The 25,825-nt window shown below is 37.8% G+C and overlaps 1 protein-coding gene across 2 annotated transcripts in view; it reads left to right on the top strand.

The window, feature by feature from the left end:
• The window catches only part of LOC107102283 (integrin alpha-6-like), a 34,328-nt gene extending 9,934 nt beyond the window's left edge, over window positions 1–24,394 (top strand). The window contains exons 2-26 of one of the 2 annotated variants that reach the window (XM_015401524.1): window positions 5,041–5,165; window positions 5,251–5,330; window positions 5,416–5,665; window positions 5,784–5,894; window positions 8,692–8,896; window positions 9,204–9,397; window positions 12,526–12,620; window positions 13,051–13,178; window positions 13,256–13,342; window positions 13,434–13,492; window positions 13,585–13,754; window positions 13,960–14,103; window positions 15,306–15,421; window positions 15,726–15,882; window positions 16,035–16,121; window positions 16,208–16,287; window positions 19,095–19,169; window positions 19,270–19,372; window positions 19,460–19,636; window positions 19,749–19,844; window positions 19,918–20,025; window positions 20,139–20,237; window positions 20,333–20,455; window positions 23,117–23,243; window positions 23,655–24,394. In XM_015401524.1, coding sequence (XP_015257010.1) covers window positions 5,041–5,165; window positions 5,251–5,330; window positions 5,416–5,665; window positions 5,784–5,894; window positions 8,692–8,896; window positions 9,204–9,397; window positions 12,526–12,620; window positions 13,051–13,178; window positions 13,256–13,342; window positions 13,434–13,492; window positions 13,585–13,754; window positions 13,960–14,103; window positions 15,306–15,421; window positions 15,726–15,882; window positions 16,035–16,121; window positions 16,208–16,287; window positions 19,095–19,169; window positions 19,270–19,372; window positions 19,460–19,636; window positions 19,749–19,844; window positions 19,918–20,025; window positions 20,139–20,237; window positions 20,333–20,455; window positions 23,117–23,224 — 2,977 coding nt within the window. In that variant the 3' untranslated portion in view covers window positions 23,225–23,243; window positions 23,655–24,394. The remainder of the gene's footprint in view (window positions 1–5,040; window positions 5,166–5,250; window positions 5,331–5,415; window positions 5,666–5,783; window positions 5,895–8,691; window positions 8,897–9,203; window positions 9,398–12,525; window positions 12,621–13,050; window positions 13,179–13,255; window positions 13,343–13,433; window positions 13,493–13,584; window positions 13,755–13,959; window positions 14,104–15,305; window positions 15,422–15,725; window positions 15,883–16,034; window positions 16,122–16,207; window positions 16,288–19,094; window positions 19,170–19,269; window positions 19,373–19,459; window positions 19,637–19,748; window positions 19,845–19,917; window positions 20,026–20,138; window positions 20,238–20,332; window positions 20,456–23,116; window positions 23,244–23,654) is intronic. The other variant, XM_015401523.1, reaches the window with a different exon arrangement.
• Window positions 24,395–25,825: the final 1,431 nt, after the last annotated feature.

The following is a 25,825-nucleotide window of genomic DNA, read 5'->3' as shown; positions in this document are numbered from 1 at the left end:
CTGTATTTACTCTTTGTTTTTGTATTAATGTTTCAGTGGAAAATGAATCAAAACAGCATTATGTCTTGGCTTATATTTCCTTCAGAACTTTTTTTTCCGCCAACCATCAGGGTTTTTGAGCTTGCTGTCTCTTAATGTGTCTTGAACATCCAAAATACATGGTTAAACTGCTGACAGGAAACAGACAGTGGTGTATGGTATGTGCTCAAAGGTGTGAAATAAAACGGATGTTGTGGTTTAACAGACTATATGTAATACTGTTGACTGAGAGACTAAAAATTCAGGCAAGAGTATGAGAAAATGGTTTGTTGATGTTCTGAGTTTGGTTTTGTTCCTATCAGTTTCACAAATACCCCACGTAGTTAAACAACTTGCCTCTCTGTAAGCTTGTAGGAAACTGTGTTACTTTTGAGTTTGATTTGCGTTGCATGGCAGTGTTTTCAGAAGTCCTCCTGCAGCCATATTTCAGAATTGGAAAGTTGGAGGTCTCTGCTGACAACTCTCATAAAAGGAGTGGAAAAAAAGCTGCCGAAGTTACACACATACAACTATGCAACAATAAATAATAAACTATTTAAAACATTTTTTTATTTTAGTGACCCTATCCAAAGGTGAGGCTTACTTAGCTTCATTCCACATAGTACACCGGGTAAAATAAGTGTAGAACCCGGCATCATTTTTCTAGTCAATATATTCCTGGAGGTGCTATTGATATGAATTTTTCACCAAATGTTGGTAACAATCCATGTATCACGTACAAATAAATCAGAAAATATATGTCCAGAATTTAATTTATTTGTAATAAAGTAAAATGACATTGAGAAAAAGCATTGAACAAACTTACTGAAATGTATTTAATACTTTGTACAAAAGCCTTTGTTAGCACTGACAGGTTGAAGACACCTCCTGTATGGGAAATTAGTTGCATGCATTGCTCAGGTGTGGATTTGGCCCATTCTTCCTCAACATCCTCACGCCCTACAGACATCATGGCAAGGAAGGGCTAAAGTTCTACATGGATTCATCATACTTTTTTGACCATTTCTGACCACCCTCCTTTCATCTTCATCATCCTGGTAGATTGCAGCAGATTCTTATGACGTATTTCTCAGTACATTTTTCCATTAATCCTTCTTTCAATAATTTGAATTTCTCCAGAAAACAGCCCCACACCATGATGTTCCCACCTCCAAACTTCACTGTCTGTGTGGTGTTTTTGGTGTGATGTGCAGTGCTATTTGACCTCCAAATGTGATCTGTATCATGACATCCGAAGAGTTAAATTTTGTCTCATCTGACCAGAATATATTCTTCCATTATTTCACAGGCTTGTCTAATTGTTTTGCAGCAAACTTTAATTGAACTTCCACATGCTATTTTTTCAGCAATGGAGTCTTGCGTAGTGGGCATGCATAAAGGCCATGACGGCTGAGTGCATTACTTATTGTCTTCTTTGAAATAATTGCACATGCAAATTCCAGGTCTTTCTGAAGCTATCCACATATGGTCTTTGGCACTTGGACAAATATTCTGATATTTCTTTGCACTTCTCTGACCCAAATCTTGTGAGGAGCAGCCAGTCGTTTTCGTTTTATGGTGTTTTATGTTCTTTCAAATTCTGAATTATGAAGTGCTCAGTGTAACATTCAGAAATTTAGAAATGCTTCTATAACCAATGCCATCATTATCTTGAGAAAGCTCTTTATTTTTACCCATCATGAGATGTTTTTTATATGATACCAGAGACACCTTTGTATAGGCCATCCTTTGGGACTGAACCAGCTGATATTAATTTGCACTGACTGATTTCTTTCTAATCACTGAGAGATTTCGTCTGGTGTCTTGGTTTTTTAATGCCTTTTTGCAGCTCCGTTTCTTAACACGTTCAATACTTTTTCTGTGTGCCATTTCACTTTGTTACAAATAACTTAATTCTGGACATCTATGGATTTTTGTCTTTGTATGTGTGGATTGCCTTGGTTGTATCAACATTTGGTGAAAATGTCATATCAATGGCACCTTTAGAAATACATTTACTGTAAAGAATGTGGGTGTGTTCAATACTTATTTTACTGGCTGTATATTTCAATCAAAGATGCTCCAATCTGGTATTTAACACCATAGCTGCAACATTATTATATCAAAACATAGTTTTCAAAAAATAATATAGGTAATATATACTAGAGTAATGCAGAATAATTAGCTTTACAGAAAGAAAATACAGTGTATAAATTAGTTTTTTATTTAAAGTTCTGACTGTTTAAAAACATATAAATATTGACAAAACATATAAACATTTACTTCTGGTTAAAATGGTAGCATGACACTGTAGGATTTTCCACCAATAGGAGAGGGCTGAAGTTATGTGGGACAAAGCTTCAGGAGTTGCCAGATCCTAGAAACTCAATGAGAGCACTGAGAACTGACTTTTTCTCCGACCCATCAGAAAATACGTATTTAGACCATTTCTATAATAAATTTCAGTTAGGATAATCGCTTCAACAGTAGAAAAATAGACCCTTTTATCAGCATCTGTCTGTGATTTGATAAATACAGTCAATATAAACCCTTACAGTTGCAAAGGCAACACTGTCTTGACTACAGTCAGACAGATTAATACAGAGACTAATTGTGTGAAGCAATACTAGACTCTTATCTCTCTGGGCAACTTAAGTCACTGGGATACTTGAACAGGGGTGCACATCTCCTGTCATGGGAAACCCCCTGTACGAATAGTGGACTCTGCACCCACAAGTGGTGGAGGAAATTTGGCAGATGTATGGCTGGATCAACACAGATTATTTTGCCTTGCGAGAAAACTGTCTTAAAATGGGATAGATGGACCCAGTATTCAAGGTGAGACAGTCAGTAGGAAAGTTCAAAACGTTTATTAAAATAAAAACATAAACAGACAGAACAGATGCCCACTGCTGTGGATCTGCGGCTCGCAGCTAGCAGGAGGGGGGCAGGGCACCAATTCAATCACTGACACTCTGGTTAAAGAGAAACACAGGTAAGTGACCACGGTCATCTGAACAGGAGATGATATCAGAGGGAGTCACTTACCTGGTTTAACAGTTCAGTCCATCCTCTCAATCATAGGAGGGATAAGCCAATGCACTGTCAACGAGATGCGGCTCTGAGCCATCCAGAGCGTCCCCTATGCAGCAGCCCCAGTGAGCAGGCAGGAGTAATTCTGGAAGCAGGAGTCTGCAGTCCGGTCAGGGGTTCTGATCCTCACAGGAATGGACAGATCCAGGATCCAGGAATCCAACAGAGCATTCAGGCAGGTTCAGAGTCCAAAGTCAGACGTGTCCAGAAGTGTGCCCCCACGGAGAAGCACAGATGCAAACAGGCAGGCTCAGATGCAGATGAGCAGGCTCAGTGTTTGAGGGAACAGAGACAAGACGTTGTATTAGGATTTCAGCAGGACTTGATACTGGTATCCTCCTTGGAGCCAGGCTTATGGGAATAAAACTGATCTTCTTCCGAAACCAAAACCCTGAGGGCTCCACGGAGAAGGACCAGGACACCATCAGAAGACAAGACGGATACAAAAACCCTCTCAATCCACTGGCCGCCAGGAAGCAGGACACGAACCTTAGAACTAAACCAAAAATGACCAAACAGAGCACAAGACCCAAAACAATTATCTGTCCCCAATGGCTTGGGCTAAACCGAATATAAAGCAACAGACGCAGGTGGATGAGATGAGTGATAATTAGAAAACTGAGCAGAGTTAGGCAGGTGAGAGAAATGAACAATTAAGGTGAGCTATCAGGGCCCGATCATTACAAAATCACGCAATGTCCGAGATTGTTCTCCCTGAAAGACAAAGACGCATCTCTCAGCTGCACGTACATCCATGGCCAGATGCTCTACTGTATGTATTTCCAGCCTGATTTTACCCACCCTGCCTTGAGTGAGGGAACATGGTCTCTCAGTTATCCTGATAGCTCTGTGTTTGTAATCCAAGCTTTGGCCACAGGACATAATACAGCATTTGTGTGTTGGAGTCATGTTTGCTTCCTGCTAGGAGTTAGTTGACAAGTTCTTGACAAGTTTTCTTAACTATGAAGGTGTATCTCGCAACCATTTCTGCCTGCCTTGTTTTGGAGACAACTTAGTAAGGCAATACCCACTAGTGAGTGTTTTCATGAAGGGGGCATGCCGTCAGCTGCTTGTTGCCAGATCCCTGGTTCCACTTTGGAATTTATCAGTTGTGATGGAGGTGCTTTGTCATTACATATTTGAGCACCTGGAAGCCCCCTATTTGAAGTTAGTCTCATTAAAGATGGCTTTGCTTCTTGCCCTGACCATGGCAAAATACATCAGTAAGCTTCAGGCTTTGTCTGTAAGCTCTTTATGCTTACAGTTTGCTCCTGGGCTTTCTGAAGCCTGCCTGTGCCCTAACCTGGCGTTTGTGGCGAAGGTGGTGGATTCTGCCCATAGTTGCCCTACCTTTGAGCTTATGGCTTTCCATCCTCCACCTCTTTTCTCTGAAGAGGTCAAGTGTTCTGCCCACATAAGGTGCTAGGTCGGCTGGGCCAAGCTATTTGTGTCATGGGTGATCACATAAAATGGAAAGCCCGTGTCTCGTCAGAGGCTGTCTCACTGAATTGCAGAAGCCATCTCTCTTACAGCTGCATAGGTTTTCATCCTCCCCAAGGGTTGAGTGCATATTGTACTGGAGGAGGGTTTACCTCTTAGGCCCTCTTTTAGTGGGGTATTTGCACTGCAGCCTGCTGGGCTTCACCTCACAGGTTTGTGTAGTTTTACAAACTGGATGCTTCTGGACCATCTTTGGCTCAGGTGCTCTTGGAGTCAGGAGATGCTGTCTCTTTCTGAGGTTACTGTTTGGCACCACAGAGACCCTCTGCTTCGAGAGTCTTGTTTGCATTTAGTCAGTGGGCTATATCTCTCATAGTTATTTGATACCTGATAAGAAGTGTCACCTCTGAGGGAAACTAAGTGCAGTATTATGATATTAGAAAATAACAAACAGGACAATGTAATTGTCTCTTTTTGTTTTTTTCTCAGGTTGTTGATCGGTTCCCCCAGAGCCAGAGCTTTAAAAAACCAAAAGTCCAATATTACTGGAGGCCTTTTCAAATGTGATGTCAGCAAGTCCAAAAACTGTGAACGTGTCGAATTCGATAACGATGGTGAGTCATTCCACTTGCCTGCTAACCTAGCATCCTATCTACCAGTATAAATAATGCCATTTGTAAATCTTTTCTCAATTCAAAGAGGACCCAGCACAAGAGATTAAAGAAGACCAATGGATGGGTGTGTCTGTGCAGAGTCAGGGACCTGGGGGAAAGGTTGTGGTACGTCACAATAGATGTTTTTACTACCAATGTTCTTTGTGTCTTTTTTCTCTGTATAGTAAAAAACTGGATTATGCTATTTCAGACATGTGCTCACCGATATCAAAAGCGCCTCGCAGGATCCCATTCTGTCCTAGGGCGATGTTACTTTTTTAGTCAGGATTTGACCATTAACAAGTCCGCTGATATGGACGGTGGTGACTGGAAAATCTGTGAGGGCAGGGGACGACCTGACCATACATCCCTTGGAGTCTGTCAGCAGGGTGTGGAAACCACCTTCACCAATGACTACCATTATGTGGTGTTTGGAGCCCCAGGAGCTTACAACTGGAAAGGTCACAATTATTATATATATTATATGGCAGCATTTATCTTATCAAATGAACTCCAGCTCTTTGCAAACAGTGTTGTTGGATCAAAACCCTCTGCCTTGGTCTCTGAAATTCTCTTCAGGGATCGTGCAAGTGGCGCAACAAAACATGACTCTGATTGAGAGGGAGATATATAATGATGGCCCATATGAGACTAAGGAAAATATAAATATATCAGCCAACAGCTACCTTGGTGAGTTATCCAATAACAAACCATGCTGTATATGTCTGTGTTTGTGTATCGATTGGCCTGCTTTGTAATGTTAGTTTCCAACTTTCAGCGGGTAAAAATGTCTTAGCAGAATTGTATAAAAATATATTATAACAAACCTTTTAGCCCATTGTTTAGAATGACATGCATCCTATAGGAAAAATATAATAAATTAGAAGTAATACCAGGCAACACGTGTATATGATCCCATAAAGGTTTTACTAAGATGCACACATTTGACTTTGTTGGCAGGTATGTAAGGAGGGAAGCTTTGCTCTATAAGAAAATCAGACATTATCATGGTTTACTCTGAGCCTCTTAGTACCAAGTGAGCATCATAAAACAACACAGCCGATCAGAGCATTGCTACTGTGCATAACCTACCTATGGCTTTAGGATCTTACTGTACTTCAGCTAACCACTGCCAGCAGGATAATGCACCGTGTTAGAAAGATCAGATCATTTGAAGCTGAATTCATAAACATGACAATAATGTCACTTTACTTCAATTACCTCCTCAATCACCAGATCTGAATCCCCAAGATCTTTAAGAGGTCGACAATACCGTGAATGTGTAACTGAGCTAACTTTTTGTTATCTATGAGGATTATAGAAATGGTAACCTGCAAAAAAGAAGGGAGGAATGACTCAGTATCACAATAGCAAACTAGTTTACATAATCAAAACATGTACATTACCTACTAATATTTGTTTGTTTATTTTAAAACCTTTTGCGGCACCGTTTTGTAGCTATTAAATCTGGAACCTGAGGTAAAATATTCTTGTCATATGGCAGTACAGTTGATTTTGCAAGTCCTCTAAGTATGACTGAATAGTTAGGTGCATATTCAATATCATAAAAAACTGCAAAATAATGAAAACCCCACATATTTTCCAATTCACAGTCACTTGATTTATGGTCACATTACATGTACCGAAAGTAGGACACTGACATTCTCACTCCAGGCCTTTAAGTGATGGTAATACGCTTATCATGGGTTTGCCGCCACACAGAAGGTAAGACAGAGTTGCAGCGATTGGGCAGATCCATGCATGTAAGGTACAAGTCATGCCTTTAACTCAACAGCAAAGTCTCAATACAATGAACTCTTCACAGGAGAGATTTCAAGAAGATCAAAACAATGAAACGATAGAGCCAAACATGAATAAACTTGTGGTTGGTGTTAAGGAAATTTGCAATTAAACCTTAAAAGCAGGTCAAAGAAAATTGCAATTAACATAGAAGGCAAATCCGCCCAGTCCTACCTCGAAGGTTTTAAGACTTTGAGACGAATAATAGTGACTAAAACAGCCCACACATGGATGCTGAGAACAAGTAAACTCCACGTAGGAACAGCCCGATTAGAGTTTGAACCAAGGACCTTTATGTTGTTAAAGACAGAAGCTCCATTGAGCCTGGTTTTTATTCAAAGATCATTTTGCTGCAAGTAAAACAAGTTATGCTCCTAACCAGAAAGCCTTTTTGCCTATAACATTTTGACAGATTAATGTGAACATTCGACAAATGTTATTGAAAAAAATTTAATGTTTTTCGTTTGTGATTAACAATTCCTGCTGAACAGGCAACTTGTCTATTCAGTGACATGTACGCTTTCGAATGGTGTAATCTTTAAGTTGCTGCAGTGGAAAACAAAAAAGAGGAGGAGGTAAAAGACAAAAGCAGATGTTATTGTGTCAGTGAGAGACTTGAGACCTGTCCCCTATTTCACAAAAGCTGAGTTCATTCTAATTTAAATAAGAGATAAAGCCAGACATGACTTGACATGAGGAGTGCATTCTGGATTCATCCATTCCACAAAGGAAAAGCCAGACTCCACTGGTGCAGCGACCTTAAGCCAGACATAACTAATCAAGATAGATGCAGGTCTGCAGTTTTCTTCATAAGACAATTAGGTAGATCACAGATTAATCGATAAAATAAACATTTCCTAACCTCACAATTGATGGAGTTACTTGTTATCCTTTATAAATGAAAAAGTTTTAATCTGAAATAACTAGGGGAAACGTATAAGGTAACATTTGCAGATATCATAGTTTGTAGGTTTATAAACAGTGCCTCTATAGTACAGTAGTCTAAGTCTTTGCCTTCATTGCTGGATACTTGGGATTAAATATCGAGTACTTCATGAAAGTACTTTGACTTAAAAAAAAAAAAAATTTTTTTTTTATATATATTTTTTGTTATTCTGTTATTCCTAGAGTTATATCTTATCAAAAGCAAATCTTGTATCAAAAAATGAAAACAGTAGTCCACCTTTTCCAAGTCTCTTTTGTGACGGATAGCCTAATTCATATAGTGTGCAGTACAGTAGATTCACCTCATGTAGTTCATTCTTCTGTGTGTGGAAAGTTATGAGGATGTGCTTATTATACTTTTAAATTCAAACACACACTTCTGATGGTGCATCAAATAGTGTCTTTGCTGATATTTTTAGCATCTTCTACTGCATAAAGGAACAAACCAGTAGCAGAAAATCTAAACCCATGCAGGCCTTTTTTTTCTTAAAAGTAAAGACGTGTTATTTCTGTGTGGTGGTGAATTTTGGGACCCAGGAAAAAGCAGTGATCCTCATGCTGGCAATTGTCTTGCTGTTTTTAAAATCACATGAAACGGTAACAATGTCCACTTAGAATACTATGAAAGTATAGGTTGCCAGACACACTGTTTTTGTTTAATGATCTTCTGAAGAGGATGCTCACTTCTTCTAACATCCTCATTATAAATAGTTTTCATTTATTATACTTTATTGACCTCAAGGGTTCTCTCTGGACACGGGTCACCACATCATGAAGAGCCGCAACCTGACTGTGGTGGCTGGAGCACCGAGAGCGTTGCACAAAGGAATAGTAGCCCTGATGAAGAAGGACGCTTCACAACTTGTGGTTGAGCAGGTTCTGTATGGTCCTGGACTGGGGTCGTCATTTGGATACGATGTGGCTGTGGTCGACCTGAATGGTGACGGGTAGGAGACATTAATCCAATGAGATATTATCATTGAAGTGACAAAACAATATACTGTTATCCCTCTAGATTATCTTATCTTTTTATCTTGTAAACGCTGATGTTTTTCACAACTACAGTAGCCTTCAACAAATTTTACATCTTTAGTTTGATGCTTGGGATCCCCTACAATGTATTTTTTGTTAATTTAAGTAGAATACAGAGGCTATCAAAAGGGTTCAAACACTGGCTAAAAAAAATCTGTATAATAGAGATAAACATATTTATTAGAGGATAGTGAAAGGTAACATGTGTTGTTCATGATTTAGATGGCAGGACATTGTCGTGGGAGCCCCTCACTTCTACATGAAGAGCAAAGACATTGGTGGAGCTGTTTATGTTTATATAAACAAAGCAGGACACTGGGACAATGTCACTCCAACCCGCCTAGATGGAACCAAGGATTCAATGTTCGGGCTGGCAGTGGAAAACATTGGAGACGTAAATAAGGACTCATTTAATGGTAATATATCTGCCTTGGTAACATTTTTCAGACATTTCCTACCTGCTCTGGTAACCAATTTTCGAAGTTATTCACCACATAGCCTGTAATATAGGAACGGTGGCGCATCCAGAAATTTTACTCTGTAGGTACAAAACGGGGAGCATTGAACTTAGTGTGCTGTGAAGGATTCATTGTTCCTACTTTTTTTTTTTTGTGTGTGTGTACACTAATGCAAACAAAAAAAGAGAAATCTGTTCACTACTTATACCCACTTGGACGCCATTTTTGAAACCCCTTGTTTACAGAAAGAAAAACACAATGGTCACATAAATATTTTGGATCTGACCAAAGTAATGATACATAAAAATTCTAAAAAACATAACAAATAAAAGTCAGACCTTGCTTGTCAGCCACATTTCAACAAAATTACTTTAAAAGCTCATCAAATAGACCTGGACAACATGACGGAACCCTTAGATTACTATTTTGTTGTACATCTTCTGAGGCAATCCCTGCAATCAAATGATTCCTGTATCTGTCAATGAGACTTCTGCTGCTCTCAGCAGGTATTCTGGTTTACTTCTCATAAGCAAACTGCTCCACTTTTCTCAGGTTTCAAGGGAGCCTTTTAGAGACTGCATGTTTTAGCTCCTTGCAAAGATACTCAACAGGATTTGGTTAGTGCTCATAGATGGCCACTGCACAATAGTCCAATGTTTTCCTGTTAGCCATTCTTTGGTGTTTTCAGCTGTGTGTTTTGGGTCGTTATCCTGTTGCATGATCTCATGACCTGTGACAAAGACCACGCTTTCTGACTCCGGGTTGTGCATTTCTTTCTATAATCCCTTGATATTCTTGATATTGCATCAGTTGAACATAAAAGCACAAATATGACACATGTTTATGATGGAAAGCTCTCTGCAATGGTTGCATCAAATGATTGTTTGCCCCACATTATATTTTCAAGTTAGTCAAAGTTGAGAAAGTCCCCTGTGATTGTGATAGAAAAGAAAAATAAATCCTAACTTGCCATGCTGCTTATTAAGAATTCTTTCCAGAACTCTACATTAACTCAGGTTCAAAAGAAAATACATACTAGTTAAAGCAGCACTAAGTAACATTTTAAACTTAATATATCCTTAAATTAAATAGGCTAATATAAAGTCCTATGATTGTAATCTAAGAGTTTATGAGAGGATTGTGGGTATCTGTCATCTCCCCCTACTTTGTCTGGCTGGAAAACCACACTTGGAGCTTTCAGTGCCACTGACTCTGTGGCAATCTCACTGCTCTATTCTTGCAGAACAGCTTTACTGCAGCCAAATGTAAGGCCACACCCCTTGCTATTACTCTCAGGTAATTGTAGAACACTGATGAATTATGACAGTTTACATGCATGTTTGTCTGTGCATACATACACTTATGCATGTATGGGTTCTAATTTAACTAGTTTAAATAAAGTACTTTTATAATGATATAAGGACAGGACTGAATAAGCTATTGCTTCTTCCTGCTCCCATAGGTAGTTTATGAAAGATCTTGAGATTTGTTTACAAAATATTTGTTGTATGATTTATGCTGATATAAATTAAGTTTATTTCTTTATCTGCTGCATATGTAAGCATATGTACATATGTGTATGGGTTGTCTTTTATATTATTTTTTTCCTGTTTGAAATAAAGAATATTTAAAGCCAACAAAAACACAAAAAAGAAGAGAAGATAAAAATGTGAATCAGATTGGACTGGAACAGGGCTTGTGTAAAAGTGTGTTTTGCAAAACTGATGCAGACCTGGCAATATTGTTATTGGCAGACCCCCTCCTTCCCATGGCTGCATCTAGAAAGTTGGTATATAAAAGTTATATTCTGGACCAGTGACAAAGGGGCAGCCCTGCCAGAATCCAACATGCGCTGGGAACAGGTGCAGTTTAATGCCAGTAAAGCAGACCAAACTCCTGCTCTGTTGTACACAGACCCGAGGTTCCCTAGGAAAATGCAGCAGACTCTGTATTCCCAGACTTCCTCTCAGAGGGGACTATGAGGGACACAGTTGAATGCCTTCTTGAGGTACACAAAGCATATGTGGACTGGTTGAGTAAACTCCTATTAACACTCAAGCAACCTGTAGAGGGTGCAGAGCTGGCCCAATGTTCAACAGCTGGAACAAAACACACACTGCTTCTCCTGAAGCCGACATTCAACAATCAGATTCTCCTCTCCCGAACCCTGGTATAGACCTTCCCTAGGACGCCTGAAAGTGTGTTCCTCCTAAAATTGTAACCCCACTTTGCCATTCCAAGGGTACTGTCCCCAGTTATTATGAGCTGTTGAGTCAACCACAAAAGCCCAAGTACATCCAGAGATCTGAGCTACTTAGATCAGATCTCATCCACCCCTAAAGCCTTTTTGACCACCTCAGTGATCTCAGCCTGGGTGATAAGCAAGTCCAACTCCAGGTACCAGCTCTATGCTTCCTCCAGGGAAGGGGTGATACCCGGGCTAATATATAGTCAAAATATTCCTTTCACCTTCCAATAATATCCTCATTCAAGGTCAGAAGTTTCCTACTCCCACAGTGTATTAGTGAACCACAGCCCTCCCCCCAGATGCAGTGCCCACGTTGTCAGACTGGCTCTGAGGCTGACCAATGTTCTCTCTCCATGGCCTAACCGAAGTCTGAAAATGTTTTTTCATTGCAGCCTAACAGGCAGCAGCACGCTTTGCCACACAGTGCCTGATTGCTGCCTCAGGAGCTCCCAAAGCCAACTAAGTTAGATAGGATTGCTTCTTCAGATTGGCAGCATCTCTTACTGTCTTTTCCACCCACAACTCTGGGGTTAGAATCCAGAGAATACCTTTCAGATTTTTGCATCTAAAAATAATTTATAAACCATTGTTTTGAAGTTGAGAAATGTAAAACTATTTGCTGCATTGTGTTGGTCTATCAGTTCACATCCCGGTAAAGCACACAAAGGTTTCTGCCTGTCATAAAACAAAATGTCAATGCTCCATACAAAGATAGAAGTGGGATAAGAAAAAGGGCAGCATGTTGTTGAGAAATTGGGGCAAGAATCAACGAAAGGATGGATAAACCCAGAGCCTTCACAGCTAGAGTTTATAACTTTATTTTTTAAAAACTGTACAGATTTTGCAGCCGGAGCTCCACAGGATGATGAGGGGGCAGGAAAAGTCTACGTTTATCATGGATCTGCACAAGGAATTAAAACGAGCCCTGCACAGGTTGGTTATGGCCTTTTGTTTTGTTCTTTGTTTTATATTTGCTCATTGAGTTGGTTCTAGTGATTAAACACAATTAGTTTCAGCTCAAGAGGTTTGAATTAAAACTTTTCGCTTGTTTGTTTTTAACCTACATACAATTTTTGATGTCCAAATCAAGTGAAAATCTGAAGGAATTCTTTAGCTTTAGAATATTATATCTTTGGGTTTTATTTACTTCTCATTCTCTGTTGCTGTATTGAGCATAAAAGACTCCACATGCAGATGTATGGCCAGTTTAAATTTGAGTGGAAGTAACTACTCCCTCTTTGCTTTACTACTGCATTTGATTATTCAGTGATCTGCAACAACTGGTATCTATGCTGGCAGGATCTCCATCCTGGTTGAAAGTCTCCATATTATATATTAAACCTTCTAATCTTTGTCCTGACAGATTCTCTCAGGTAAAGAGCACCGCATGCAATTCTTTGGATTTTCCCTGGCAGGAAACATGGACCTGGATGGTAACTTATATCCAGACCTGGCTGTAGGATCTCTGTCAGATTCAGCTTTAATTTACAGGTATTCATGACTAACATGTAAAGACAAGAAAAAATTTACCTTTGTGTTTCATTAATGGATTTAACATCCTTCTTCAGAGCAAGGCCGGTTGTGAAAATTATGAAAAATGTTACAGTATCTCCAGAGGAAATTGACCCGCGTTTTGTTTGTAAAAACAATGTCTGGTAGGTCATCATGTGCTCTTATACTCAATCAGACTCTGCAGAGATGATGATCTGTTTGTTAATGTTTTTTTTGTTTTTTTTTAATCAATAGCTTCACTGTGAGTGTATGCTTCAGCTACAAAACTCCTACATCCTACAACCAGCGGCTCAGTGCGTATGAACAAAAAAAAACATTTGAAAAACGTTTGGTACGCAGATGTTTTTGAGTTCTCAATAAAATGTGATTTTCTTCTATTTTGCAGGTATCCGTTATTCTATAGATTTAGATGTAGATCGCAGGAAACAAGGACTGAACTCCAGAGCGATATTTTTGAAAAAGTCTCATAGTGAATCAGACATCCAGTTCACTGACACGTTAGAGCTCAGGGGTCGAGGGAAAAAAAGCTGTACCTTCCTAAATGTCACGCTAAAGGTAATCAGGTTTTCCCACTCATTTGAATTAGCTTGAACCCTTCATATATATAATCATTTAAAGTATACTGTTCTAAAAGAAAGATTCTTTTTGTGTTTTATCCTTGCTGCTGATTAATGAGTTTAAACAGTGAAATTTACTCGGTAAAGTTGAGTCAGCTCGGAAACCCATTAAGTTGAACCTTTTTTCTGTCTGATTTGCACAGGACAATATTAAAGACAAGATGCGCGACATTGTCATCGAAGCTTCTGCAGAACTTGATCAAGTAGAACAAAGTAAATTACAAAATGACCTTCCTGACTTAAAGCCAATTATAGACGCCACCCAGCCAAGCAAAGCTGTTGCAAAGGTACAGAATACATTTCAGTTTTTTAAAATGTTTCATAAAATAATTACGTTAATCATGTTACCACATCAAACTTTAAATGAGTTTATCGGGATTTTATATGATAGATCAGCACTGAACTTCTAGCAAATGAAGTCTACCAGTGTTTAATCTAATTTCTGCATTGATCTATGTGTAGCATGAAGTGTTTAGTTGATATATATAATATAGAGCCAAGAAATCAGAAAAAAATAGGATTAAAGACAGTTTTAGGTTTTAAACATCCCAATAAGCACTGTTTGCCCATCTGCAACAAAAATATAGATATTTGTGTGTTAAAGAGAAAACATTTTACCTGCTTAACAGTAAACTAAATGTTGTGCTTTAATTAAACAAAGCAGTGGGATTTATTTTTTATTGGGCCCCACAGTGACACTGAAGGAGCTGCAGAGATGCACAGTTTCTATGGGAGAGTTGCAGAGAAAAAAAAGAAAGAGCAGTGATAAATCTGGTTTGCAGTTTGTAACAAAGTAAGAAACATGTGGAGTTAGGTACTCTGAGACCAAAGTTGAAGTTTTGGTCCCACAAGCAAAACTCTATTTAGAAAACCTGTTAATGGTAATATCCTGCTGTGGGGATGCTTTTCTAGAAAACAAACAGGTCAGCTGGTCAGAACTGATGGGAATATGGATGGAGCTGAACACAGACCAGTCATGGAGGAGAACTTGTTAGAGGCAGCAGGAGACGTACTGTAAGACTTGGGCAGCAATTAAATAACCCTAAACACACAGTCGGAGCGTCATTTTAATGGATTAGGTAATAAAATTAAAAAACCAGGACAAGACTTAAAAAACTGTTCACAGGTTTTATCTATTCAGTGCTTCCTGCAACTTCTCACCGATTTATTTTCATTAAAAGATGGTTATATAAAATATTTTTAATGCGGCTTGAATACAAATTTACTCTGCACTTTTTAGATTTTTTAATTTAGATTGGTAAAATATAAAAAAAAAACTATGCATTGTTGTTGTTCGAGTTCTTATTTTTATACTTTTATTGGTCTTGTGAATAAAATACCATAGAATACATTTCAGCTTACGGTTGTAATGTGACAAGGTTTAAAAAAAACTTAAAATAATAAGAACTGTTTTTCTGGTCATTGTGCTTTTTTCTTTTTTTTTTTTTTTTTTTTTAGTAACATCTTTTTTTTTGGTTTATTTTTGCAGGTAATCTTTGTGAAGCAGGGATGTAAATCTAATATTTGTAAAAGCAACCTGAAAATGGACTACAGTCTGCACTTCAAAGAAATCAACCAGGATCGTTACTTCCCACTAAAAAAAAGGTTACAATACAGATTCAGAACTGTTCAAAATGAATTTTCAAAAAATTATCAAATATTTTTATGCTTAACAATTATTAATATAGTCCTTCCGTTAGAATTAAGAAACAGATTGTAGCTTTATTTACTGCAGTAAACATTTTTTTCCTTGATTAGCTAAAACATTAAAAAGTCGGGTTTTTTTACATCATACAACTTTTTGAGTATGAATATGTTATGTTTTATTAAAAAAAAAAAAATCCAGACAGTTTTGTTTGCATGTTATGTCTCCTTGTAGCTCTTTATTTATGTTTGTGTGTCTCTAAAGTCCACAGAATGTCCTTGAGTTCGTCCGGTCATACGAGAAGAAGGACTTGGCCTTGGAGGTGACTGTGACTAATAAAAAGGCTGACGACGCCTACGAGGCAAAGCTCATGGCAAAGTTCCCAGACTCCCTGTCCTACTCTGGTGTTCGAGTTACAACTGTGAGTATTTTGGTGTGTAGAAATCACCAAATTTGTTTAAATATAAATATTTTTATGTCATGAATAGCCTAGGTATTCCGTAAGCTATGTCCAAACCTGCTAGAATGGGAGGTTTATCTCAAAGTTTCAACTATAAAATTGCTCTTTTTTAGCCAAACAAGCATATCATCTGTGTTGCCAACCATAATGGATCTGAAGCCGAGTGTGAGCTGGGAAACCCATTTAAGACAAACTCAAAGGTAAATCTCTGTAACTGATAAGAGTTGCTTAAAAGGTTAGCTAGAGCTACGATATAGTGAGATGTTTTTTTAATTAAATTCACAAGGTGACCTTCCACATCATCATCGGTACAACGCGTCTAACTCTCGACACCACTGAGATTGAGATTGACCTGCAGCTCCAAACGTAAGTCATTGTAATTAACTATATTAACAGACCTGAAAAAGAGGAATGCTCTGACTATTGCCACCAATTCAATATTTAGAAATAGTAAAAAAAAAATCACCACCTCTTAGATATAAAACTATTGAATTATTGCATGACATTGCGTCATGATCATAAATATCAGTAAAATTCCAGATTTTATTGAGATTAAGAAAAATAAATAAACAGTGAATCTTTAATAACTTTTTAATCTGATGTAGGAATTATATAAACATAAATGCGTATTTTTTGACAGCACATTTCCTTTATCTCAGGAGCTGTCATGTCAAACAATAAACTCATTGAAGAAAAGAAGATGAACCAAAATTCATATCTCTGACATTTGCCACCTTTTTTCATCTTAAAGGAAGTAAATTCTCGATAAATTAACTAAGAAAATACTTTGATTGCTTTGGTGCTTAAGTTATGTACTTGTGTGAAATAAATGTAAAAACAATTAAACAGTGGACAAAGGAAGTGGACTTTCTCAGCCCCTTTTTACCTTTCTTTTAGGATGTAAGTTAATATTGTATATCAACTGTCAGTGGTCAGTTATAGGAGTGTGAAAGTGATTTGGAACAACAAAAACTCAGGAAATAGTAGGTAAAGCAACTTGACAATGTGGGGCCCTCTGTGTGCTGACACTCACAGAGGGCCTGATGTTTAAAAGGTTTGAAACATGTGTAAACTTGTTTCATACAAGATGCAAAGTAGTTTACACCTGAAAAATTTATTTTTGTGTGTGTCTTTATTAATGTACAGATCATATTCTAATGTCCAAACTAAGCAAATTTAAAGGGGGAGGATACTTAGCTACCTACAAAGCGATTTATCAAACATGAAAGTTGTGGGCACAGTTTTTGCACGTTTGAAAGTCAGGGGAATTCTCTGCAATTCAATTTCACAAAAATTGGTGCAGCGATAAAACATTTTTGTCTTTGATGTTAACATATTTTTACTGTCAATAATATCAATGGAATATTAGTATGGAGAAAGACATCTGCACAGGCTGGCACATATGACTGCGACAGGAAGCAATACTGTGTGGTTAAACCTAAAGAAGTAACACCATGACTAAACTTAACTGAATTATTGTGGTTATTGAAAAAACATGTTGAGTACTTAGCGTAAAGGAATTTTATTTTATTATTATTTAAATTTTTTTTGCCGTCTCAATGTTGTTTAAATCCAGCTGTACTTCCAGCTGTTATGGGCTTAATCTGGGGATAGAGTGTTTTCCAGGTTTTATTATTGATTTTTACATTTATTTAATTTTGTTATGTTTATTATATTTTTGTTTTTTTGTATTTTTGTTTTTATGTATTTTTGTTATCATTATGATTACCTCCATCTCCATGGCTTAGAACTTGATCTTTATAACAGTCACTATCAAACTGCTAGTAGCATGCAATGAGCCTGTTTTAATGGGGCAGAATCAATCCAGTTTCTTGGTCTTAGTTGAAAACAGAGCCTTTGTAGATCATCTGCAACACATCCAATTACTGCATGCCCAGGTTTTTGTTTTTTTTTGCTTTGCTGACAGACGTCAAAATGTCATGTGGTCTTAAGATTAGCTCTAAACAGTGCATAGAGAGCTTTATAGAATGAGTTTACTATGGCTGATTAGCTGCATTGAATGAATAGTAACCAAGTGTAACGTAAAGCATCAGATCCAGTGATATGAAGCACGCAGTCACTGGAATCTAGAGCTGTAGAGGTGCGTTCTCTAGATGGATGACTCACACTTCTTTAAATTATCCGACGTACATCACCAGCTCCACCTATGAAACTCGTTTGTTTTTTATAATTTTCTTTAAATTTTAAATCTAATTCAGATGCTGTTGGTTGACATAAATTGTTAAACATGTTCATGTTCGACAATCCTCCATTGTGTTTTAGTTAGAGCAGCTCCTTAAGGAGTAGATGGCCAAAGTTCTACACTTAGTGGAATGCAAAATATTCTCTAAAGTAAAATAAAACACAAAGTGGGAGTGATTAATGCCAAGAGCAACATAACCAGTTACTGATTGATAAGGCGATCACTGTTTCCACCAAGGGTTAGCTTGCTGTGAATAGCTTTTTTTTCTTATATACAAGAAATCATCATTTTTAACTTTCTCTTTACATTAACGATAGATTACAATCATCTGATACATTTAAATTGCATTTGATATCGGTATGCAATATCAGATGGTGTAAAATAGAGGTTTATTAATCTAAAACAAAACAATTACAGATTCAACATTTTAGATTAATATATTTTCTTGAAGATGAGTACAATAGTGTGGCTGGGCTAACTCAAATACTAGTGTGTAGATTTGGGTATTACTGTACTTGGAGACCCTATTATGACATACGTATTACATTTTTGATGAAAAACGATTTGCAAATTGTTTTTTGTCAATAACATGGATTAAATATTGAGTCCTGCTCTTTATATTAGTCTGAATAAACCACAGATGTGTTGATCTGAAAATTATTTCCATTCTATAGCTTCTGACATTTCTGCCTTTCTTTTAATTCAATTTTAAAATAGCAGCCGTTTGAAATGAAAGGGTAGAGCTTACATATGTGTAAGCTCTGTTATATTAGAAAGTATCTTATTTGTCAGTTTCCAGGCAGCTAATTAATTTTTTGTCGTTACCTGTAATAAGCAGTTTGTTGTTGTTTTTAACTATATTTTCTCCCAACATAGTCATTAAAATACAGTAAAATACAACATATCTGTCTCTTATTACTGTATGTATGTCTATAAATATCTTTATTTAGATTGTCTTCTTATCCTTTAGGACCAGTTTTCAAGATATCCCACCTGTAAAAGTTAGGTGTAAAGTGATAACTGAATTCCCTTTGACACTGAGTGGGTAGGTACATGGATTCAGATTCTCTGTAGAGCTGCTATGTCAACATATTGCGATGACATATTGCTGCATTAGAAAAATAAAACTTCCTTTGCTCCAACAGTGAAGCCAAACCCGATCAGATTTCCTTTGGAGGTGCTGTAAAAGCAGAAACTGCAATGAAAAGAGAAGAAGACATTGGGAGCTTGGTTAACTTTACCTTTAGGGTGGGTTTAGTCATACAACTGTTAAGAACATTAATTATTGTAATTATTATGCTGCTTTGGATGTACCATCCATATTTTATCCTCCAGATTACCAACTTGTGGAGTTCCTTAGTCCCTCCTTGGAGTGCTTCTCTACACATCCAATGGCCCAAAAACAATAAAGATGGGAAATGGCTTCTTTACCTGGTGAAGGTCACATCCTATGGACCTGAGAACATCATCTGCTCTCCTGATTCTGAAATCCACCCCCTTAAACACGTCTGGGTTGGTGTTTCTGTGAACCTGATGTTAAAGAATAATTTAAAGATATTTCTGCAGATACTTCCAGCTTTATTCTATCTTGATTTAACATGATGAAATTTTTTTTTATTTTCAGGCGAGCTCTCGTTCTCGGGAAAAACGGGACATTGCTGAGAATGAAAAAGCAGTTGGTCGCAAAATGGCTTTGCTTTCAAGAAATAGCAAAGTTTTGGTGAGTTTATGAAAATAAGCTATAGTATAAAGATGCAGACATGAAGTGTTATATGTTTTCTTTCTTTATTTAGTCCTGTGAAAGGGAAAACAAATGTGTGGTGCTAAAGTGCCCCCTGCAGGGGATTGATGGTGCTACTGTTCAACTGAGATCCCGTTTGTGGAACTCCACCTTTATTGAGGTAAAAAAAAAAAATAATTAGTTTTTATCACAACAGATTCTATCTAGTATTGATCAGTGTAAAGATGGATGTTATCGTTAATCACCTAAGCTCTCATTTCTGTTTTCACACAGGACTATGCTTCTTTTCCAACCACAGTTTTAGAAGTGAAAGCTTCATTTGTGCTTAACTCTGAGAGTCAGAACATTATCCTGAGGTCTCCTACCCACACTGTACGCACTTCATCAGCTGAATGTACTCTTACCCCCAGCAGTCCTGATGTAACCCTGGTGTCATCTAGTTTTTCTGCTTCGACATTGTGTCTCAGGTCAGGGTCCTTGTGTCGCCGGACAGCGACGTGGCTCAGTTCGGGGTTCCCTGGTGGATCATTCTGATAGCGGTTCTGGCAGGGATCTTGATTTTAGCCTTGATGGTGTTTTTATTATGGAAGGTGAGTACATGTTTGTAGAGAAAAGGCAACCCAGATGCAAACACACCGATCACATCAGACGGCAATGAAGCCAGACATTAAAAATGTTAATGCTCATTTCCGTCAAGCATAACTGAGCCTCAACGTCTTTAATGTTCAAAAGATTCATTACATTATATTAAATATCTTAATAACAGATTAACCTGATTTTATTGATTACATCTGGTTAGTAACATGAAATAATAATCAAGTCATCTAGTGGTTCTCGGTTCTGGTCTTCAAGTACCACTGCCCTGCATGTTTTAGATTTCTCCTCACTGCTACACACTTGACTCATGTAAAAAAAAAAATGATTAACAGACTTCTGCAGCACTTCAAGGCTGCTGAGGAGGTCATGCAATCATTTGAATCAGGTTGTGCAAGAACAGAGAGATCTAAAACATGCAGAGCAGTCGTTCTAGAGGAGCAGGTTTGAGAACTACTGAGCTAAACAAATAATGGGCCATTTAACCACAAATATGCTTTCATCAAAACCTTTTATCTCTGACCGTTTGACTAGGATAGCTTTAGGATAGATCACAGCATTATTCCTAAAACTCTTCCACAAAGTCTAAACTTATGAGGTGCATAAGTTTGCATGTCATTTTTGATTACATTTCTTTTAATGACAAATTGAACAGTTAGGCGATGGGATATTGTTTTAGAACCTAACCCTGCTTCAAACCTCTGCAAAACGTTTTCCCTTACCTGTCCGCATTGATCTTCACGATGCTGTTTGTTCACTGATATTTTCGAACAAACCTCTGAGGCCTTCATATACCTGCAGGGTTTATATTTTCAATAACTCCTGTGAATGCAGCTGTGCCCATTGTTTTTTACTTAGGGATATCAGAGTAAAGGGGTGGGGATACATATCTACACCAGATATAAGAAAATATTTATCTCTAAAATATTTGGAAAACCAGGAATAAATGTTCTTCCATTATCACAATAATAGGTGGTATATCTTATAAAACTGTGCTAATAACAGATAAGGCATGAATTTGGTTTTAGTTTCAAAAGGATGTGACTGATGGAGCAGTGAAGACACAGTAACTACTGAGCACCTTAGCTTGTATAAAATATTTCAGTGATTTATAGGAACAAGTAACTAATGCAATATGTGTTAAAACCTCCATTAAATTCAGAATAGTTTAAACTCCTATTCATTTTAGGTTGTAAAATAAAGTCAAAGAAAATACACCCAGTCTGGAAATAAAACACCTATTCACTTGTAGCTTCCATTTTACTAGTACGTTTGGATTAATACAGTACAAGTCAATGTAGATATAACGTTCTCGAGGAGTTTGTTTATTTTTTGTCTTTATGTTTCCATTCTTATCTGTGTTTCCCTTCTTATCTGTCCATCACACTGCTAGGATAATAATAATAATAATAATAAATCCAATTTGTACCACACTTTTCATTAACAAAAATCTCAAAGTGCTACACAGTGCAAATAAAATCAAAGATAAAAATCAACATCATAAAAATCATGTGGAGGCAGAATAGGCTTGCTTAAATAAAAAAGTCTTCAAGCCTCTTTTAAAATCAATCAGTGGTTGTGGAGCTCTCAGATGATCTGGGAGAGAGTTCCAGAGACGGGGGGCAGCGACAGCGAAGGCCCGATCTCCCATGGACCTTAATCTGGAACGAGGAAGGTGAAGGAAGTTGCAGTCTTGTGATCGTAGAGATCTGGTGGATGGATGTGGAGTGAGAAGGTCCTTCAGATAATCCGGTGAGGATCCGTTTAAACACTGATGGGTGATGAGCGCGATTTTGTATTGAATTCTGCAGGTGATGGGAAGCCAGTGAAGGTCATGCAGAATAGGTGTAATATGGGCAGATTTGCGGGCCCTCAAGAGAATCCTGGCTGCGCTGTTTTGAATGTATTGGAGCTTCTGAAGATGTTTTTTATGGATTCCAACAAACAGAGAGTTGCAGTAGTCTAACCTGGAGGAGACAAATGCATGAACGAGAGTCTCAGCATCAGAAAAAGAAAGAAACGGACGAATTTTGGAGATATTACGAAGATGAAGGAAACAGATTTTAAACAGATGCTTAATGGGATTTTCAAAAGTAAGTTGAGAATCCATTCTATCCTGGGACTTGGCCTTGCCGAGGCTAACACATTCCAGCCGATTGGAGAGAAAAGAGGATAAGCAGTGTGATGGACAGGGGGACGAGAAAACGTGAGAGACCAACGAAAGGCTGTGGTGGAAAATGACAAAAGTATCAAATGAACCAATCAGGGAAAATATGAAGCAGCTAAGGCAGAAAGAAGGCTGGGAAGCTTAGAGAGAAAGACTAATTAACAGAAATATGGCCGAGCTGAGAAGAAAAGAAACTATCAACCAAGGGGGAAAGAAAAAAAATGAATCTAAGACAAATAGCACTAATAAGACATGATCTTAATTGGCAAAGGTTAACAAAGAAAAGCATGAAATACAGCAAGAGGGTTAAGAAAAGGATAAAAACAAAAGAAAACCAAACTCTAGGAGAACATGATAGCAAGAGCTGGATACTGAAAATAAGCCTGAAAGAAACAACAGTGTCAAACCTGAGTTTACAATAAAGCATTTATAAAAAGTAATCTGTGTATGACGACACGCCTAACCTCTGCCCACCCTTGTTCCTCCTCAGTGCGGTTTCTTCAAGAGACCAACTTTAGAACAATACAATGCTGCGTATCAGAAGGCAGAGATCCACCTTCAGGCCTCTGAAAAAGAAAAACTCACTGATGAGGCCTGATTCTCTCTCTGATCAGCGGGTAAAGTCGGCATGAAGTGTGATTATTACTGCAGCTGCTAACGAGCTTCGCTTTGCCAGCCAAACCCGCTGACCTAATGCAGAAACATTCAATCAGACACATATTGTATCGAGCTGAAGATGCAAGTCATTTGGAGGGTTTTACTTAGAACTTTCCACCTAAAGTCAGCATAAAAGAATCAGCATGTTGTGCATATTTCTTTATTTTTGCCCTATGTGTCTCTAAAAAAAAGCCTACATAAATCATTATCTGCAAGTTTATTTTGTTTTATAACAGCATTGTTCTCTGCAGACTGCTTTTCTGCACCCTTTTCCTCTAAAGCAAAGGCTTCAAAGCATGCTTAACCTGCCTGTCCTCCTCTCCTTTATGAATTTTAAATATTTTTTGTTTAAATCCCTTCTGTCCAACCAGTGTGGGTTCTTCAAACGCTCCAAACATGACGACAGCGTACCTCGCTACCACGCAGTGCGGATAAAAAAGGAAACTCCAGGTTATGACGATGGAAAATCTGAAGTGGATGCTTTTGAAAAGAAGCAGTGGGTGACGACATGGGTTGACAATCATGATTATTAGTTTTTATTTCTTTACCTGGGATTCTGTAAATAATGATGAATTTGAGCCACTGATGTATAATGTGCTTTTTAAAAATTAAGGTTCAAGACAATAGATTTACATGCTGTATTATTTTTTTCAATATTGTATATATTTAAATGTTTCTGCACATTTTATATTTATTTTTTTTATATGAAAGCAGCCTTGCAATCAAAGCTTTGTGGAACAAGTTTACTGCTGTTTCTGGAGTTGTACTGTCCTTATGTGAGGAGAAGGTACAGCTAGCTCACTTTCTCCAACTTGGATTTTTTAACTGTATAAGTTTAGTTTGGGACTGTTTCGACACAAGTTGTTCCTTTTCTAAAACATCTAAGGTACAGTATCAGGTTAAGAATATAAATAATATAAGCATGGTTTATGTAACTGGGCCTCACACTGTTGAGATGTTCAGGTAACATCCACTGGACCGTAGATCATCACTGAGGCGTTTCTTTTTGTTTCACGCGAGGAATGCAAAAGGAAGATGTAAAAAGTCAAACAATGTAAATTTTTGTTTGTCGAATGAACAAAAAACTAAAATAAAAACAAAGATTTTTTTTTTTGCCATAAAGATACAAATACTGTTCTCACTTATTTCTGGGTAAATTTTCTAAAGTTAGCAATACTGTAAAAAATGTATCACTGATTTGATATGTGTCATTTAGTCAATACTTGATGCTCCACCCTCTTTTTATTTTAGTTCTTGTAAAGGTGAGTAAAAGTATGACAAAATAGGAATTTCTAAAATGAGTACAGAGATAACTTGATACACCTTTTAACATATATTTGTTAATTTCTTATGGAAAGTAGCAGAAAAATCAGTCTGCTATTTTAAATGAATTGACTCTCCTGGCTTAAAGGGGTCATAGAATGATTCTATAGGGTATTTGGTGCTGGTCCTTAAGGTCTCTGAATAAGGTGTGTAACATTGGTTGGGCTGAAAATGACATATTTGCTGTTCTATGAGCCTGGTTAAAAGCCCTAGAATGAAACGACAGGTTTTCTTCTTTCATAGAATTCTCATGTACTGTATATTTAGATGAGCTGTGCGCTGATTGGTTGGTTTACAACGAGCGAAGCTGCTGAGCAAAGACGCATCATAGCAACAAGCTCTCACTCACTGAAACATCAAATTGTAGGGTGACCAGACGGACATGTCCTACTTTTCATACCTAAAAAAAATGTCCGGGAGGAATTTCAAAATCGTCTGGGATTTTGGTTGAATACAGTGCAGCAGAACCGAGCCATCAGTTCTGGTTGTGAAGGCCATACGGTCGGAACAGCCCCTCTTTTCAGTAAAAGAAGTTTAGCAAATCCTTCTTTGAACTGTCCAAGATTTTGAAAGCTTTCTTTAGTAAAATGCTTAGAGCAAATGAACAGCTGAGCATCAAACTTTGCAGGGATCTTCTGATACACAAAACTAATCCATGCCTGTTGAGTCTTTGGATCCTTGGGATAGACTGTGAAAAATGTCCCCCTTGTCCGTGCAGCCTGGAACACTGCATTTACGCCTGTGGTTCTGGCTCATTTTCAATAGAGAAACTGCCTGCTTTCTAATTCTTGTAGAAGTAAACCCAACTGTTGGCCAAACAGCTAAACTAGTGTCTTACATCTACCTCTATTCACGTTCTAAGGCCAGTGAACCAGTGTGCTGGTCTGTATGTCAATTTCGGGGCGTGACAAAAGTACAGGCCAGTACCAAATAAGGCAACATCCCCGACTCAATTCGGGGCTTCATTTGGATTCGGCCGTTTATGGTGGAAGTGTAGAATTGTGAGATTTGCAGAGGAAGGAGGTGTCGATGGGGTTTGAACTTCTCTGTATGTCCATTTCACCCACTGAACTATCGTTATTCATCTATCACAGGATAGACTTGATTTTTCATTCTTTGACCCCTTTAAACCTGACCTATAAATTCTAACTTCAAATTTCCAACAGCCTAATTTTAGACGGATTGATCCAAAACCAGTTCAGATGTTTGGCATCATTGT

The sequence above is a fragment of the Cyprinodon variegatus genome, unplaced genomic scaffold (genome assembly GCF_000732505.1).
Source record: "Cyprinodon variegatus isolate N-32 unplaced genomic scaffold, C_variegatus-1.0 Scaffold1230, whole genome shotgun sequence".
NCBI lineage: Eukaryota > Metazoa > Chordata > Actinopteri > Cyprinodontiformes > Cyprinodontidae > Cyprinodon > Cyprinodon variegatus.
The sequence above is the reverse complement of the archived record's forward strand: the minus strand, read 5'-3'. Positions and strand labels throughout refer to the sequence as shown.